This window comes from Erythrolamprus reginae, chromosome 1 (genome assembly GCF_031021105.1).
Source record: "Erythrolamprus reginae isolate rEryReg1 chromosome 1, rEryReg1.hap1, whole genome shotgun sequence".
NCBI lineage: Eukaryota > Metazoa > Chordata > Lepidosauria > Squamata > Dipsadidae > Erythrolamprus > Erythrolamprus reginae.
The window spans coordinates 303,346,713-303,365,244 of record NC_091950.1 but is presented as its reverse complement, the minus strand read 5'-3'; the positions used below and the strand labels follow the sequence as shown (position 1 = coordinate 303,365,244).

Sequence of the window (18,532 nt, the reverse complement as noted above, 5' to 3'; positions counted from 1 at the left end):
ATAATCCCCCTGCCCCTGCGTGTGTGTCTTCCCCATACATCACACCCCCTATGCATGTGAGGAAGAGACCCGAAAACCAGTTGGCCGGTGGGAAAGATGCACGAATATGCAGTGGAATTGAGCTGGGGCATTGGCTTGCATGGCCACAGAGAAGGCTCTGCATGCCACCTGTGGCACACCTGCCATAGGTTCGCCATCATGGTTCTATTCCAAAATCCGTTCAAAGCAATGCCCTATGAAGTATCCAGAGAGAAATTCAACCTGTTGTGAATCTTTTTGACTAAGGTATCCAGGCTAAGAGAGGAAGTGAAACATCCTGACCAAGAGAGGAAGTGGAAAGGGGCAAAATGTGGGTAACAATAACATGAAATCACAATGAGCCACACATATTTTGATTAGAAGGTCTATCTACAAGGAAAGTTCTGAAAATTAGAAGACTGGGAGAACTACAAAATATTAGAACAATGTAACATAAAATAAAGTACATATAGGTAGTTACCCAGGATCCTTACATAATCACATCTTCTTCATCATCATCATCATCATCATTGTTATTAGTATTATTTTACCTACTTTTAATTAATTATTATTATAGTTTTCTTAACAATATTTTTGGGAAGTGGTTTGCCACTATCCTCTCCTTAAGACATGACATTTGGATTATTATCATGTCTCCTTAAGACATGACTATTCAATGAAACGGTAATTCAGGCCTAACTGATAGGATGGGAAGAATGGCAATGGTTGTTGTTTGGGAGCAAAATCACAAAATATGCTTTATCTTAGTATTATGAAATGATTTAGGATAGGCTTTCCTAATTTGGTGGCTTCAAAATCTTCCAAAAGATGTCCTAAATCCTTCCCAGGCAGGATCAAGTTAATATTCCTGTCCATCTAAAATGGATTTTATGTTCCTGTCTATCAGGAGGGTGCTGGGTTGGGAAAATCTCCCCAAAAGTATCATGAAAGTGCATCTATGTTTCTAATTCTGGAGTATATATCATTGTCAGGTGCACCAGTGCCATTCAAAGAGTTTCCAGAATGCAGGTTGCGTATCAAAGAGAGAAGATAGCAAAATTGTTAAGAGAGAAAGGAATGCATGCTGAAAGAATGAAACACTGGTTTGATTATTGTTTTAAACTGCAATGAGGGGAAAGAGGAATGATAGACATTCTCTAAATGTGCATTTAAATCCAATCAACAATAAGAAGAGACACATAAAACCCCACCACCACTTTGCAAGTATATTCTCATTTACATATAAGAAATAATTTGCACTTGGACTCAGAAGTAGTCCAATATGATTTAACTGTAAAATCTGTCTGGATGCTCTTTAAGAACAAATTTGTAAAACTTTTCTGATGAAAAAAAGTTGTCAGGTGGAGGAAGTAAGTGAGCACTAAAAATCAGGTGCCTCCAGCAGCAGTTCCCATGAAGACAATATTAATCGGCGGTAAGGTTGATCCCATCTGATTGTTAGATTGTCCAGAAGAGTCCATTGGTTCCTGAGAAGGGCACTGACGAGAATGGCCATACATGCATTCAGAGGAGTTTGTAGGCAGAGCAGGGAGCATTTCTGAAGCTACAAAGAAAATGATAAATTATTCTTTGTGGTGCTTTTAAAAAAAGGGAAAGGAAAAAGAGTCTAGTAGGATCATTCTAGTAGGATCACTCTCAAATCTGGATTTCATTTCTTAAACTTGATATGTCAAGATTTACATTAATTATGCACTGAATTGAGGAATGTAATCTAATACAGCTAGTCCACAACTTAAAATCACAATTGAGCCCAAAATTTCTGTTAAGTGAAATATTGGCTAAGTGAATTTTGCCCCATTTTACAACCTTTCCAGCCAGTTAAGTGAATCTGGCTTCCCTGTTTACTTTGATTCTCAACAGATCGCAAAAGGATGACTTTGGGACACAATGCAATGGTCTTAAGTGTGAGTTAATTGCCTGGATTTCAATACACATATTCATGGGGATACTACAAAGGTTGTAACTCTGAAAAACAGTCATGTCCCTTTTTTCAATGCCGTTGTAACTGTGGACATCACTAAATGAACTGTTGCGAGGACTACCTTTAACAGTTTTAGTAATTCCCAAGTCAGCTGCTTTGATTTTTATTTGGAAACTGGAAAATGTGTCTGTGTATAATAATCTCAGAGAGTTCAAATAAGGAAAGGGATTATCACTATATGTCACTAACTTTCCTGGTGTGAGCATGTGTATTAAAGTGTCAATTCTATGTCCTGCAACCACCACTAAACTATTTTGTGGCCTTAGAAATTCTTTAGGTCTACTGAGTGAAACATAGAGAAGATTTAACATAGCAAAGGGACACATATACCATATTGTCGCTGTGCGCTGCTAGCCAGAACGCCTAATTGGGCTTGCCTCTGCGGCTCTGGAGGCACCATGAGTTTGAGTGGAATTATACTTCTGCGCCTGTGCAGGTAGCAAAATTGTACATGGAGATGCGGGTGCGCCTGTGTTCTGGCAAGTTTTTTTTTGCTTCTGCGCATTCCAGAACATGGGCGCACCTCCGTCTCTGTGTGCGCAGATTCACATGCTTTCTTCTTCTTCTTCTTCTTCTTCTTCTTCTTCTTCTTCTTCTTCTTCTTATTATTATTATTATTATTATTATTATTATTATTATTATTATTCTAGGCCACCCTTCTCCACTCTTTTATTGTATATCCTACCAATACCAATCTGTATTATTTATTCTTCTGTTCAATCAGTTCTGGATACCCTTAGTTTTTTTATTCTTCAGCTTAATAGTTAAGGAATTATTCAGTTTCTTTAGCTACTTTGTGGAAATTGTGAGGATGGTTTAATCAACACAATTCTTCCTTTCACATTAATTTTAGGCATGGATTCAAAAGAAGAGGAATCCATGCTATACCAACCCTATTTAGTTTTACTTACTTATAGAGTTCTGGCCAGCGATTGAGGCATCTGGATAATAAGATGCTCCCGGTTTCCTTCCTGTATCTTCTAGGATGCAGAGTGAATCATGAATGTCACTGTATGTAGACAACGGGCGAATGCTGCTTATGCTGCTGATGACAGAAACGTGCTGATCTACCAGTGACTCAAATCTGTGGGAATCTGAATAGTCTGTATTATTTCCATAGAATCCTGTTAACAGGAGATTGACAATCAGTGAGTAAACATCTAAAACAGCGGACAATATTGTATAAGGACATACACTGTAAATCTTAAGTTTTTTAAAAAAATAAAGCTTAAATTATTAAATTTGTTTAATAAATATTTTTTAAATACAGAAATAAACTTTCATGTTGCATGTGCCTTTCTATTGCTATAAATATGGGACAAAGATGCTCTTCCAGCTAAAGATGTAATCATTCTTATATTTATATTATATATATATATATATATATATATATATATATATATATATATATATATATATATATATATCCATCTCGATCACCGGAACATAGAAACTTTAATAAAACCACTTAGCTTTCGTTAGCGTGCTGCTAACTTCGTCAGAGTTTTAAAATGCCGTGGGAGACGCGGGCAATGAGCAGACTGAGTAATGCTTTATAAAGATGTTTGTCTCCCACGGCATTTTAAAACTCTGACGAAGTTAGCAGCACGCTAACGAAAGCTAAGTGGTTTTATTAAAGTTTCTATGTTCCGGTGATCGAGATGGCTGCTGCCTCATCATTCACACACACACACACACATATATATATATATATATATATATATATATATATATATATATATATATATATATATAATATACCTTATATATAATATTTATATAATATACCTTATCTATAAATGTTAAGGATATGTATGTATGTATGTATGTATGTATGTATGTATGTATGTATGTATTAATTATAATATAATCAACATCAGAAGAAATGAGGATTTACAGAATATAGATAATTAGACTTTCTAGCAGAAAGGAATTGTAACATATTATTTTGGAAAGATTTTAATTATAGTATCCATTGTATCAATCAGGAAATATTTGGCAACAATTTAAACCTTAAATATTAAAGTCATGGCTAACAAAATCAAATTTGAATCCACTTCATGCAGTGGAGGTAAAGTTGGAAAACAGAAGCAAAAACCAATCACACTGTTGCATGTGCCTTTGTATTGCTAAATGATTGTGGATTACAGAGATGCAATTCCTCATGAAGACCTAGGATGGGGAAAGTATTTTAGATGGTCTCATGAAACAGCCTTTCTAGCTTAACTATGTGTACATCTAAATAATACTAGAATGATCAACTACACAGCAAAGTAGTACGCCCCGAGTCTACGGAGAGGGGCGGCATACAAATCAAATCAAATAAATAAATAAATGAATGAATGAATGAATGAATAAACAAATAAACAAACAAACAAACAAATAAATAAAGTATCAGGAACATGATTATTACAAACAATAAACTCAAATATTCAGTATCAAATATTCTAGTACAGGTAACCGTTGCTTAATAACTACTTATTCAGCAATCATTTGACATTGTCATGGTTCTGATTGATGGGGACTTAATTTCATAGTTGTGACTGTTGCAATATCCTACAGAACTATGGTACCTTTATCAGTATCTGTTGGCTAGATTTTAACATAAACCCATGAGATGTTTCCATTAACTCTTATTCATTTCTCAACTTTTATTATATCTCAGTGTTAATTGCTCACTAAATGGGTGAGTTTAAAAACATCTGCACATGCTGACACAAAGTTAAAATCCACACGTGAACTAGTCCATGGACTATAAGGACACTAGACTAAACTGTAGAGCAAAGACATTCAAGTAAAATTCTGAAAAGGATTAATACCATTAGAAGCAGCTGTGGAATATGATGATCCTTGACAAGAACTTGTTGTGGTGCTGTTCACAAAGTTGCAACTCCCATTGTTCAAAAATTGCATACAATGGGTGTCCTGTGCAGCTGAAGAGGCTCCGTAGAGAGGAAGGGATCGGGCGCTATATGAAGACACAGCACAGCTGCTATTGAAATAGTCCCGGGAGAAACGTTGCTGCTCATTGGCTGCTGGACAGAGGCTAGATTCTGCCCTCTGGGAACAGGATCCCGAAGGTGGATGAGTCTGTGCCCTGAACATGGCTGGATAACTGGCACCAACTCCATAGAAGTTCTGGTTCGTTTGTGGCACCGTTGGGTAGAGGTATTCAGAATAAGAAGAGCAATGCGAGTGTGCAGGTAATGAAGGGCCTACATTGGATGGTCTGGCAGCCATCGGTCCCTGGTTGATAACACTTCCTCGGCTGACCATGGCTGGAGAAATGGGTGGAGTGATAAGGTGGGCAGTGCTCTGAGAGAGGTCAGTCTGACCTGGGAAAACAAACAGAATTTTTTTTTCTACAACCAGCCAACAAACAATAGTCATGGGTATTCAAGAATTCTTCTTCTGTGATCCCTTTCAGCAACTTAAAAGAACTGATCAAGAGCAAGCACCTCCTTTGCTTCCTACCTGTAGTATGCATATTCTCACTGTCTCCTTCAGGGCATGGGTTCAGACCAGACGATATGCTACTATGATGACCAGATGATAAAGAGAAATAGGTTTGCTCCATCAGGCATTCATTTTTCACTGAGGCATCGGTAACAATAGGCACAGCCTTGTTGCGGTTTGCTAGGAAACAAGAACTGGGGGATGCTGTAAAGGTGGCTTTACTGGCATCTAGAGAAAATAACAAAAGGTTTGGTAGTATGAAACATAGACCAGAAAACGAGACAGAAATCCATCTTTTCCACTGCCATTGCACGCTTGTATCTTGACATATTAGACAAAGGATGTAAGTTGCAGCAATTTGCATGGTGACATTGTCACACAGATTTCATTATTTTCCCTTGCCTAAATAATGAACAACCACCCAGGCAGATAAGATATTTGGCATCAATAATATTGGATTGGTTAGGCGGCCTTCCTTAACCCTAGAGCCCTCCAGATGTCTTAGATTGCAATGAATGGAAGTTGATATCTGGCATCCTGGGTAGCACTAATTTAGTGAAGGCTGTTTTAGGAGGCTGTACTATCCAAAAAGACTTTGACCCTGTTTCTGAGTGGTCTAACACATGGCAACTCCAAATCTCAACTAGCAAATGCTCTGTCCTACACATTGGGAAGAAGAATCTGAACTCCAAATACGAACTGAATAATCAAATTATCACAGATAATCCCCACTCGGTTATAGACCTTGGTATACTAATAACAAAAGATTTAAGTGTCAAAGCCCACTGCAACAATATAGCCAAGAAGGCTTCAAGAGTTGTAAACCTAATCCTACATAGCTTCTGCTCTGGCAATCTCACACTACTTACCAGAGCTTACAAAACTTTTGCCAGACCCATCCTCGAATACAGCTCATCTGTTTGGAACCCATATTGCATCTCAGACATTAACACCCTTGAAAATGTCCAAAGATACTTCACCAGAAGAGCCTTTCACTCCTCCACTCGAAATAGAATACCCTATGAGACTAGACTTTCAATCCTGGGCCTAGAAAGTTTAGAAATAAGACGCCTTAAACAAGATCTAAGTATTGCGCACAAAATCATATGCTGCAACGTCCTGGCTGTCGGCGACTACTTCAGCTTAAACCACAACAACACAAGAGCACACAACAGATTTAAACTTAATATTAACCGCTCCAAACTTGACTGTAAAAAATATGACTTCAGTAACCGAGTTGTCGAAGCGTGGAACTCATTACCGGACTCCATAGTGTCATCCCCAAACCCCCAACACTTTACCCTTAGATTATCTACGGTTGACCTATCCAGATTCCTAAGAGGGGCGAGTACAAGTGCACTAGAGTGCCTTCTGTCCCCTGTCCTATTGCTCTCCTATATCTCCTATACCTTTCTTCTATTACTATATCTCTTCTTCTATTCTTTCATTGACATGTTCTATTACTATACCTTCTTTTCTATTATTTCTTAGATATATTCTACTATGAGTATCTCCTCTATAACCTTCATCATGTATTTTACTATGTGTATATAGATATATACCCACTAAAACCCTCATTGTGTATTGGACAAAATAAATAAATAAATAAATAAATAAATAAATAAATAAATAAATAAATAAATAAATAAATAAAATATTTATGCTGTAATTTTAAAAATAGTGACAGTGACTTTCACCTAAAGAAATATACAATATTTATATGCAATATAGAATAGAAATGCATTCAGATCATTTTAGGAATGAGACTTAGTGGTTACCATGATAACAGATCTGTTAAACAGTAAATTATTAAGGTGCTCTATATGACTAAACATTGCAATAACAAAGATTGTAATGAAGATGCCATTTAATAGATGATTAGCACAGAGATAAAGCCCAGAATGTATTGCAGATTATACTTCTAGCTATTAGAAAATGCGGTTTCTTTTTTTTAAAAAGGGCTTTAAAAATCGTTTGAAAAATAAAAGAAAAAACTACTTTTATTTTGTAGGTTTTTAAAGAAGAGATTGGACAACCATTTTTCTGAAATAGTAAAGGGATTTCTGCCTGAGTAGGGGGTTGGACTAGAAAATATCCAAGGTCCCTTCCAACTCTGTTATTCTGTTTTGTTCTGTTCTGTATTTTTAAAGTATTTTTCTTCAACAATCTGCATTGGACATTTATTAGATTCAATCACATTCCTAAAGTGCCTTCCGTCCCCTGTCCTATAGTCTCTCCTATATCTCCTATATCTTCTCTTTTATTCTTATATCCTTTCTGCTATTCTCTCATACATACATTTTATTCCTATATTTTCTCTTCTCTTCTTTCTCTAATACATTTCACTCAAGTATATCCTCTATAACCTTCATTGTGTATTATTGTGTATTAGACAAAATAAATAAATAAATAAAATAACTAAATATCAGTAGTGGGTTCTAAAACCCTTTACTACTGGTTCATACACAGTGTCCTGGGCGAGTAAGTGGAGCTTCCTGCCACTGGCACCACTGGTTCTTAGAACTGGGCCAAATTGGGAGCAACCCACTACTGATTCATAGGTAAAATGCTGATTCTGGCCTATTAAATATGTAATAGTTTGGGCCAAATACTAAAACATACAGAATTTGAAAGCATGCTCTTTAGCGGATTATATGAAAAATAATTTCCCCTCCCTTGCATGAAACAAAGTCAAAAGTTCATTTGAAGGAATAATAAAAGCTTTTGTAGCAATTTATTGAAGAGGAGAAATTCATTGGAGTTTGGATAATTTGGATTTTAATTTTAATTACATCTAAAAAATAAAAGTACAATAAAAAAATATTGATTCAACAGTGTCTGCCATTAAATTTAGACAGATTTGCTTTGTAAAAAAAAACCATTTTGAATATTATTAAATGTCTACATGAATTTAGAATTAATTGTCTAGAAATTTAAAGAAATAAGCATGAGAGTGTTACGTATGGGACAATTATTTCTCTATAGACCAACATGTAAGTGCATCCAAATATTCACTCAATTTAGACATCTGTCTACTTAGCATTAGGCAAACAGGATTGCAAACAGCCCATTCCAGTTACCTAGATTCTTCATATATTTGTCCAATAAATTCTGGAGTTCTTGTTCTTTATCGTTATGGAACTGGGTCTCCATCGCAAGCAGGATGTATTCATCTAAAAGCATGCGGATGAGATGAAATGAACCTGCCACAGGAAGAAAAGTGAAGAGATGGTGCATCACCTTATCTTGCTGACCATCTGCACAAGGAGCAAGTAAAACAAACAAATAATTGCTGGACTTTCAGTGACCTACCAAGACCAACAAAGCACGGTGCTTAACTCCTTACCCTAATCTTGCTTGATGCTGGCCCACCTCACTCAATATATTTACTGTCCTGCAAGTTATTTAACCACCGATGACATCAAAGTACAACGCTGATGAAAGTGAAACATGTTTTATACTTGAACAGGCCTACATTAGAACATGGTAACACTGAATCCATGCAGGAATATGGATTTGCTGCATTTTACTAATGTTAAACAACTAAAAAGAAGCTGACAGAATCTTGATGGCCTATTTGTAAATTTGTATGTATAAGGAACTCTAAAGGAATAATGTTGTTATACATATGGCAGAATATCATCCTCTCTATTAAACATCTAGTGGTGCATAGCTGCCCCATCCAACAATTATATCTGTTGTGAGAATCAGGTGCCTCCTCTTTTCATAAACAAAAATGAAGATTTGGATGGGATGGGGATGAATTCATGTTCTGTTTATGCTGGAGAAGCCATATTTATATCTATCAGATGATAAACCAGTTCCATGAATGAAGATGTGACAAGAAAGTGTGTGAGATTCAAAAGAAGAAGAAAATAAATATGCCTGGCAATCAATTTTTACAGAGGCTGCACATTTTTTTGAATTATTATTATTATTATTATTATTATTATTATTATTATTATTATTATTATTATTATTATTATTTCTTTTAGGAGCTGCAGGTTGCATAGTTGTTGATGTCATTAGACTTTTTAATTTTGTAGAGCTTAAGGGAGGGATTTACAGAAAAAAAGGTGTATACAACTATGTTAAAGAATAAAGTTTTTAAAAGGTAGGGGAAGCAAACAATGTGGCTTCCCAACTCCTTTACCATCAGCAGTCATGGGAAAGGCTGTATTCTTTTTTCTGGTTAACAAATCAATGTGTTGTTTTTCATACCTCTCTTCTTGTGCACCGGTATATTTTTGTGAAGATAAAGTATGTGCACTGGGCAACAAAGAGTAAGTTGCATTGTGATCTATAGGAGAGTTTCTCAGTCTTAGCAACTTTAAGATGTTTGACTTCAGTTCCCAGATTCCAGCCATTTGAAATCTAGATAATCTTAAAATTGCTAAGATTGAGATACACTGGCCTATAAGATGATATGATGCAAAGGAAGGGAGGAAAAGAGCTTAGAATGGAAGTATTCCCAACAATTTGAAGGCTGCCCAACTTCCTCCCCCACTTGATTTTCCAGAATGTTTTCTCTATAGACCCCATCAGACCCAGTCCATTTTTAACTTAATTCCTTTTCTTCTTCTCTTTTTTGCCAGCTTCTTGAGAGTTTACTGCTCACATAGTCCTGATCTTGTTTATAGGATTTCTTTCCAACATTCTGTTTTGAAAGAATAAAAAGAATAACTTCTAGCTTTTTCTGTGTTTGACACTGACCACCTTTAATTAAACTATGATGGCCCTTAGGCATTTATGATACTTGATCTAATTATTCCACTGTACCATAAACACAGGAATTGAGGCATGGTATGCAATAATTTCCTTTGAATGCAAGCACGGATCACTTATTGAATGAAAGACATATTTACTTTACTGTTCTGAAGGTGGCATGCACTGCTTTAAAACAACTATTTGTTGTTTTTCCTGGAAAACAACAAAATAGGTTTACCAGAACTTCACTGAAGCTGAAAGGTGATGCTACTAACTTATCAGGAGAGAGCCTGTCCTCTGACTTAATAAGAATAGAATTATCAACTGGAATATTCCTTAAACAAACAAAAGAATTGGAGAAGAATCAAATACCAAAACTGGATGCATTGTTCAAAGTGAGATTATGCATTACTCGGGCTCCAAAGAAGCTCCACTTGAGAAGGAAGTCTTGGGCTCTCTTCTTTAGAGATCGACCATTTTGCTTGCTTGCCTAAAAGGAGAAAATATTGTTTTTGAATCTTTCATATTTTAGTACAGAGCAGATTCCACATTATTGCGTTAATATTTCCAGAGATCACTTTACTTGTCTTTTTCCTTTGATGGCCTCTCTAGAAAACCACATATTGACTAAGGAAGAATAGTGTATTTGCATGAAGAGATATTCATATTCTCCGGGTCCCGTCAACTAAGCAATGTCGGTTGGCGGGCCCCAGGGGAAGAGCCTTCTCTGTGGCGGCACCGGCCCTCTGGAACCAACTCCCCCCGGAGATTAGAACTGCCCCTACTCTTCCTGCCTTCCGTAAACTTCTTAAAACCCACCTTTGCCGTCAGGCATGGGGGAATTGAAACATCTCCCCCTGGGCACGTTTAATTTATGCATGGTATGTCTGTGTGTGTGTCTGTTAGTATATGGGGTTTTTTAAATCTTTAAAATTTTAAATTGTTTGATTACTTATGATTTGTTTTTACATGTTGTGAGCCGCCCCGAGTCTTCGGAGAGGGGCGGCATACAAATCCAAGTAATAAAATAAATAAATAAATAAATAAATTCATAGCCACCTCCCTCTGTGAATAGCCACTGGGCTATTTTGGAGTGGGAGTGAAATACTTTTACCTCAATGATGCAAAAACAGTACACCACTGGTCTTTTTTTTTAAAAAAAACAAAAGCTCACAGAAAAATAAATAGCTCATGGAAAGAAAAATAGTAGTGACAACTAGGCAGTACAGAGAAGCCCTGAGACTTCAAGAAAATGGATACCTATAGAACCGTGATGGCGAACCTATAGCATGTGTGCCACAGCTCACATGCAGAGCCCTTTCTGTGGGGCACACGAGCCATGGCCCAGCTCAGCTCTAAGCGCATGCACATGCTCACCAGGGTTGGGATCACCTACACATGCACGGGGGACAGTGGGAGCACAGCATTTTCGGTTCCAGGAGGCTGCAGGTGTTTCAAATAGTTTTAATCAAATGCAGTTAAAATGCTATACAAGACATCAAGAATATAAACACACAAATATAACAGGAACAGGGAGTGCCTCACAGAAGCAAATAGAGGTAAATCCTAGAGAGATAGGAAATGCATCACAAAACAATGGAGATGAATGCTAAAGAGGAATAAAGTTGCATACCAGGCAGACATAACACATGTAACAATAGGGAGACCTTCTAGGTCAAAAACAGGTCCTTGGGGGGGGTGGGGGTTAGTGGTCCCCCCCAGGCAATTTTGGGTCCCAGAAGGCTGCAAGTGGGCATGCTAAGTCCAAAATGGGGGCAGGGGCAGTCACACGTGTGGGAGGGGGGAGCACTGGGGGGAGTCATGTACACATGCACAGGGGGCAGGGAGGGTCGTGTGCACATGCGTTGGGGGTGCATTGTATTATGGAGGCCAGCACATGCATGTGCTTTTGGCACATGATGAGAAAAAAGGTTTGCCATCATTGCTATAGAATATATTAAACCACCAGGAATTTGAAGCTAAATTTCCTACCCCAAAGGACTTCTCAAAATATGGGTTTGGATCCTGTTGAGACTTTTTAACTGTGTAACAGAGTAGCAGAAGGAACCTTGTAGGACATCTAGTCCAATCCTCCTCTCAAGCAGGAGATCCTACGTCACTTTTGACAAATGGCAGTCCAACCTCTTCTTGAAAGTCTCAAGTGATGAAGTTCCCACAACTTCCAAAGACAAGCTGTTCCATTGGTTGATTGTTCCCACTGTCAGAAGGTTCCTCCTTGATCAGTTTACATCCATTATTCCTTGTCTGTCCTTCAGGTGCTTTGAAAAATAACGTGACCTCCTCCTCTTTGTGGAAGCCCCTCAAATATTGGAACACTGCTATCATGTATCCCCTGGTCCTTCAAAAGCAATTTAGAGGTGTTGCTTTTAAAACACTTTGCCTCTGGCATAATAATAGAACTGTAACATTTTGAGTAATGTTAATGGATATAAATGGATTGGTTTCTGCCTACTTCCTTTTGTTATCAACCGAACAACAACTTTGATGAATCAAACAATAGGATTATTATTTTTGTTATATAACTTTATTTTGTTTAATATCTCTTGTAAATATTTATGTGCCCCCAGCAACTCTGTCATGGGGTACACAAAAGCATGTTTATAACATTTGGAATGTCTATGTGCTCAAGAAACTCAATATTTTAATTTGCAATTTTGCATTTCAAACCCTTTGCAATGATTGGTAAGAGGGGGGAAGCTTAAAATAGAAGTATTGATAAAGGTTGGCAGTCTACTTTTTATAAAATGTAAGTGCTGATTTAAAAAAAAAATAGAACAAAAAATGAGAGTATTGCCTGAAAATGAATTGAGATATCAGGAATTATCCAAAAGTAAGCAAAATAATTTTCCCCTTCCCATTAACTCGATTTTTAAAAATTCAGTATGTATCTAATCCATCTTCTCTGCCTAGAAAATTTCTATGTCGACCTTTCATACTCTCTGAGAAGGAGGGAAAAAAATCTATGGAATTTACTGGCATGGAGTTCAGGGATATAAGATCAGGAGTCAGTAACTGCATTCTCAACTATGAACTATACCTTGGGGAAAGAATAGGGAACTGATATTTAATTAAACAATGGAAGTTCAAAATCTTTTGTGGGAAGAATATACAAAGACCAAGTAAGCCCTCGTGCTACTGTGAGAAGGAGAGAGGTTAAAGCTTGCTTATAGGAAGAAAACAAGCAAAGAACCTAGTACAGAGTCACAATTGTCGCAATAAAATAATACTAAGTTTGCAGGTCAAAAAGTAGAATTGTTAGTCTGCAGGAAGGCAAGGCTTTACCACAATGTATTGGGAACAAAATATCCTTTAACTCTGTATCTCCTGAAAAATCTCACAAGATCTGAATGCCATAGATGTAAAAAAATCAACATTTTTACAGATCCGTACGCAGTACATTTTTAGTTTTCCTCTTGTGATTGTAGGCTTTCAATAAGCCAAACTCCCTCCCCCTTTTCCTCACCTGGAACTTAACTCATCCTCTAAACCGGGGTTCTCCAACCTTGGCAACTTGAAGACTTGTGGACTTCAACTCCCAGAATTCCTTAGCCAGCAAAGCTAACAAAACTGGCTGAGGAATTCTGGGAGTTGAAGTCCACAAGTCTTAAAGTTGCCGAGGTCGGAGAACCTGCTCTATAGTAGCTTTTCTCAACCTGATGCCCTTAAGCTGTATCACAGAAAAGCTCCCAGAATTCTGAGAACCATTCTAAGCCAGCCTATTCTGAGGCTTCCATAGTTTAAAATCCTGACTTGGAATCAGCCAGTTGACAAGAAAGTAGAAAGACTGGGATTTTCCCTTCTGAAGCCAAGCTTCTGTCTCAACAGGTGCATCTACCCATTGTATGATCCTCCACCTCAAGTTTGCATTGCAACTCATTACACCTCACTATATAGCGTGCACATATTAATTATTTTGATAACAACAATTAGAGAAAAGCCTGATCTGAATCAGGACATGTGGGTGTGAAGTTTTTCAAATGATTGCTCTGTATGCTTTAATTATTTGAAAATTACTCACCAATTATTGCTGTTAATGAAGGATGAAAAGACTGAATTGGTATCCATAAAAGCATATACTTTAGTTCTTAGAATAATTGCATTGTGAATATGCTACATCTACTTGTTAAACTTTACTCGACTACCTCTTCTATTATCTTCCTTGATTTAACATTAAATGAAAACTCAAAATTGGATAGGAGAACCAATAGGTTTAAGTTATTCAGTATGGCGTGGTATGAAATATAAACAGTTAATCAAGTATCATACAGCTGAAGATCAAATCAAAGGTAGCAGTGATTATAACAAGACTTCCATTGGTTTATCCCATAGAGTGCATGTACTGGAAATTATCTTTTAGATCACCAATCAATCTGCTAGGACTAAAGACAAACCCTTCCAATTGTAGGCTCAGCTTCTCAACCCCAAGGTTTGTTAGTCCACCCATTTCAGGGGACCTAAATGGATCTTATTAAATCTTTATTTCTTTTAAGCTCTTTCAAACTACTGGCTCATAAAAATGTTTTTGCAGTTGTAAATATGTTTTGTGTGTAACCCAAAACCGTTCATAAAAATAGTTTATAAGCCATTTATGACCAGGTTTTACCCTGAAAGGCGGTATATACCCATTTCACATGGTTAAATAGGATCAAACAATGATCGCATGCTCATTTTGGATAATCCTCTAGCACTGAGTAAGACATCAGAGTTCAGCTGTTTGTGATGAAGTTATAAAGTGCCACTTTTGAAAACAGCAAACAAAAGAAGCCATTTGGTATGATGGAGAGGCCCTATTCTTTTTCGCCAAACAGAAGGCCGAGGGCAATGGAAGGATTATGTGCTCTGTAAATCATTACCCCTTACTCTCTAATCTTGATTCATATAGTAAATTGTTCAGTACTGTTTTCAGATGTGGCTGGAAAACCCTGAATATTGTACATGTTTATTCTAGAACAATGTTCCATAACAGATATTAATTGATGGGCAATTTTCTTCCACTGTTTTTTAAAATAATTAACATTTAAAGATTAACTAAACAAACCTAGTGGTATCATTTTTCTGTTTGTTATTTTTTTGGTACAATGATAAGAAGTGGTGTGAAAGTAGCAATTATTTTATGAATGGGATATGACAGACAATGCCTTTTCTTCCCACATTGTTACATATCTGTCCATCATCCTTTATCCTTTCTATATGCTTTATAAGAAAAAACTCCATAAGAAGAATTAAATACTGTATTATCCTATTGATACATGAAAAATGAGATAGACTACAGTTTGCGAAAGGAGAAAGCATAGACACCTGTAGTTCCTTTGTAAGTAATATAAATGCAAGATTTTTTTCCAACTCAAAAGTATTATATTATGAATAAATAGTTTGAAAGATATATATAATGCTGGATTAATTGCTATACACCTGCAGCACTATGTAAATGCACCCTGCTATCACAGCAATAAAGCAAACCTGAACATTCATGTTTTAGTTTGGGGGACCAAGGATGCTTTTTAGGTAACATTCTTAAGGCTACTCTTTATATCAGGGGTCTCCAACCTTGGCAACCCAGGCATGCTGGCTGGAGAATTTCTGGGAATTGAAGTCCACAAGTCTTAAAGTTGCCAAGGTTGGAGATCCCTGCTTTATATAGTGGGTGGCACCAGGACAGAACAAGGAGAAAAATACATAAGACTCAATTCAAAAATCCTAGGCTTGATTTAAATGACTTTAAATGTAAAATTAATATTAAACCAACCCAAATACTGTTAATATGATGTACTTAATCCCACTCCCTCCCCAATTCTGTAAAAATGATAATGTGGTGGAAATTTTGGGAGATGTTCTGAAATCAAACTTTGGAGGATTTTCATAGGAGGACTGGAAACTGCAACTATTCAAAATTTGGATGAAAAAAAATTCATAAGAAGAAAGGTTGCTGATCAAAAAGGCAAGACCTAGAAAATCAATTTATAAACAAGCACTATTAGAAGCCATTTATTTTCAGTTTTAGTCTTACCTTAATAACTCTTTGCTCAATGACCGTATCCAGCCATTCAATAAACGATTCCACAGTAGCATTCTTCTTTAACAGGTCCTTCAATTCTTGGAACACTGTAATAGAGTCATCTATCATGTAAAAAGGAAGATATGTGGTTGTGTTCTACTCTGAACAGGAGGGGAAGCCACTCACCCATCATTATTAGTTTTGTAGCATGTGAAGGAAAGAAAAAGGGAGAATTAGAGCAAGGAAGGAAAAAATAAGAAGAGAGAAAATAAGAGAGATTTTTTGAATTTATTAAGCTAACTGCTGGACTTATTTCCCAGCAAGATTATGAAGGGTTTGCATTTATTCAAAATTGACAGTTCTTTCAGTCAATCAAGCTACCCAGTTCTGCTGTATATTCAAATAATGTATCATAGAACTTGTTCGGATTACTGCCTACATTTTCGTTTTCAAAACATTTTGTCCCACTATACATACCAATAGCGTTCTTCTTTGGATAAGTCATGCATTAAAGACCAAGTTCTCAGTTAATGAGATTATAGTATCTCTATTACACATAAAAAAAAATTCAGATCCTACCTACCTATTGCACAAAGATGCATGCTAATCAAACCAAAAAGCCAACAACTCAGGGAAATTATAGTTGAGAGATGGCAGAGTAGAAGAAAATTAAGTTTTCTTTTACCCTTCCAATGTTATGCTTACTCTTCTCATCAGAGTTTTTTTGGGGGGGGAAATAACTACTAAGATTTATTTACAAGGATTTGGATAGTGAAGCTTTTAGGAATATGGCTGCATATAATATCATTACAATTATATTTGTCATTTAACATTATTATGGCTAACAGAGAACTAATTCAAGAACTTGCAGGGTATGCCATTATGGGATGGATACAGAAACTCTGATGTCCTATTATCAACCATCAACTATCACTATCTATCAAGATAAGAGAGGGAATTTAGATAATCCAAAATGCCAACAATCTTTATTTACCGAACAGTCGAGAAAACATCAGTGTATACAAAAAATTGAAAGTATTTGTAATCTGAATTTTGTTTTACTAGTTTCAAATCTAATATGTTTTTAGAAACTATACTTATTTAAGAAAAATCAAGCCACATTAAATATTTATCCTTAATTTCAGTGAAAGTGGAAATCTAAATGATTGAAATCAGTGTAGGTTTAATGTCCTGAGTCAATGATGTTTTATAACAACTGTATTTTTGTATACTTAAAACATATTTAACAAAGAAAGCCCCAACTATGTCCTACAGGTGAAACTGCTTTAACCATCATTATAGGAAAGCACAATTCCTCCTTCAATCTATGGTTCCCTATGGAGAAACTTCTCAAAATCGGGTCTAAAGATTGGCAGATTTTTCAGAGCATTTGAAATTGACATAGAGGAGCAAAAAGCCCTATTGTGTTACATTTGCATATTCTTCAATTCATGTTAACCAATAGTGATACAGTTATACTTGTCTTGACGTAGTGAGATTAAGCAATGTTTGGACCTCTATGTATTAATTAACTTTGCCTATCTCACGGCAATGAGTAATTGCCACGAATCCCAGCGACCGATAAGGTCCCACAGAGTTGGCCTTCTCCGGGTCCCATCGACTAAACAATGTCATTTGGCGAGCCCTAGGGGAAGAGCCTTCTCTGTGGCGGCCCCGAACCTCTGGAACCAACTCCCCCCGGAGATTAGAACTGCCCCCACCCTGTCTTTCATAAACTACTCAAGACTCATTTATACTGCCAGGCATGGGGGAGTTGAGATAGCTCTTCCCCCTAGGCCATTACAAGTTATGCATGGTATGTTTGTGTGTATGTTTGGTTTTATAATAGGGGTTTTTAGTTGTTTTTTATTATTGGATTGTACATGTTGTGTTTATTATTGTTGTTAGCCGCCCCGAGTCTGCGGAGAGGGGCGGCATACAAATCCAATAAATAATAATAATAATAATAATAATTATTATTATTATTATTATTATTTATTTATTTATTTATTTATTTAATCAGAATTTTAAACCAAGGGAGAACAAGAAAAGTAAATTTGGCCAATTACCTAACGAAACAAAAAAAGGAATCCAACAAAAACATTTGGAATCTTCCTTATGTGATGAATAATTTGCATGTCACACCCAGAATGATAGCGTATAGCCAGACACAAAGATCTTAATAAAAATATAAAGAAATAATCACCAGAGAAATATACACGTTGACAAATTATTTCACAATGTATGCAGAAGTGGGTTCCTCCTAGTTCAGACGGGTTCTATGGAACCAGTAGTAACTTGGCGGGTTGGGTCGCTATAAAAGTCAGAGACCC

The 18,532-nt window shown here is 36.5% G+C and overlaps 1 protein-coding gene across 1 annotated transcript in view; it reads right to left on the bottom strand.

Moving 5' to 3' along the window:
• Positions 1–1,406: 1,406 nt before the first annotated feature.
• The window catches only part of RFX6 (regulatory factor X6), a 56,529-nt gene continuing 39,403 nt past the window's right edge, over positions 1,407–18,532 (bottom strand). Inside the window, exons 13-19 of the mRNA XM_070739577.1 lie at positions 16,212–16,306; positions 10,556–10,673; positions 8,557–8,679; positions 5,495–5,704; positions 4,840–5,355; positions 2,932–3,144; positions 1,407–1,582 (exon numbers count right to left, since the gene is read on the bottom strand). Of these exons, the coding sequence (XP_070595678.1) occupies positions 1,407–1,582; positions 2,932–3,144; positions 4,840–5,355; positions 5,495–5,704; positions 8,557–8,679; positions 10,556–10,673; positions 16,212–16,306 (1,451 nt within the window). The remainder of the gene's footprint in view (positions 1,583–2,931; positions 3,145–4,839; positions 5,356–5,494; positions 5,705–8,556; positions 8,680–10,555; positions 10,674–16,211; positions 16,307–18,532) is intronic.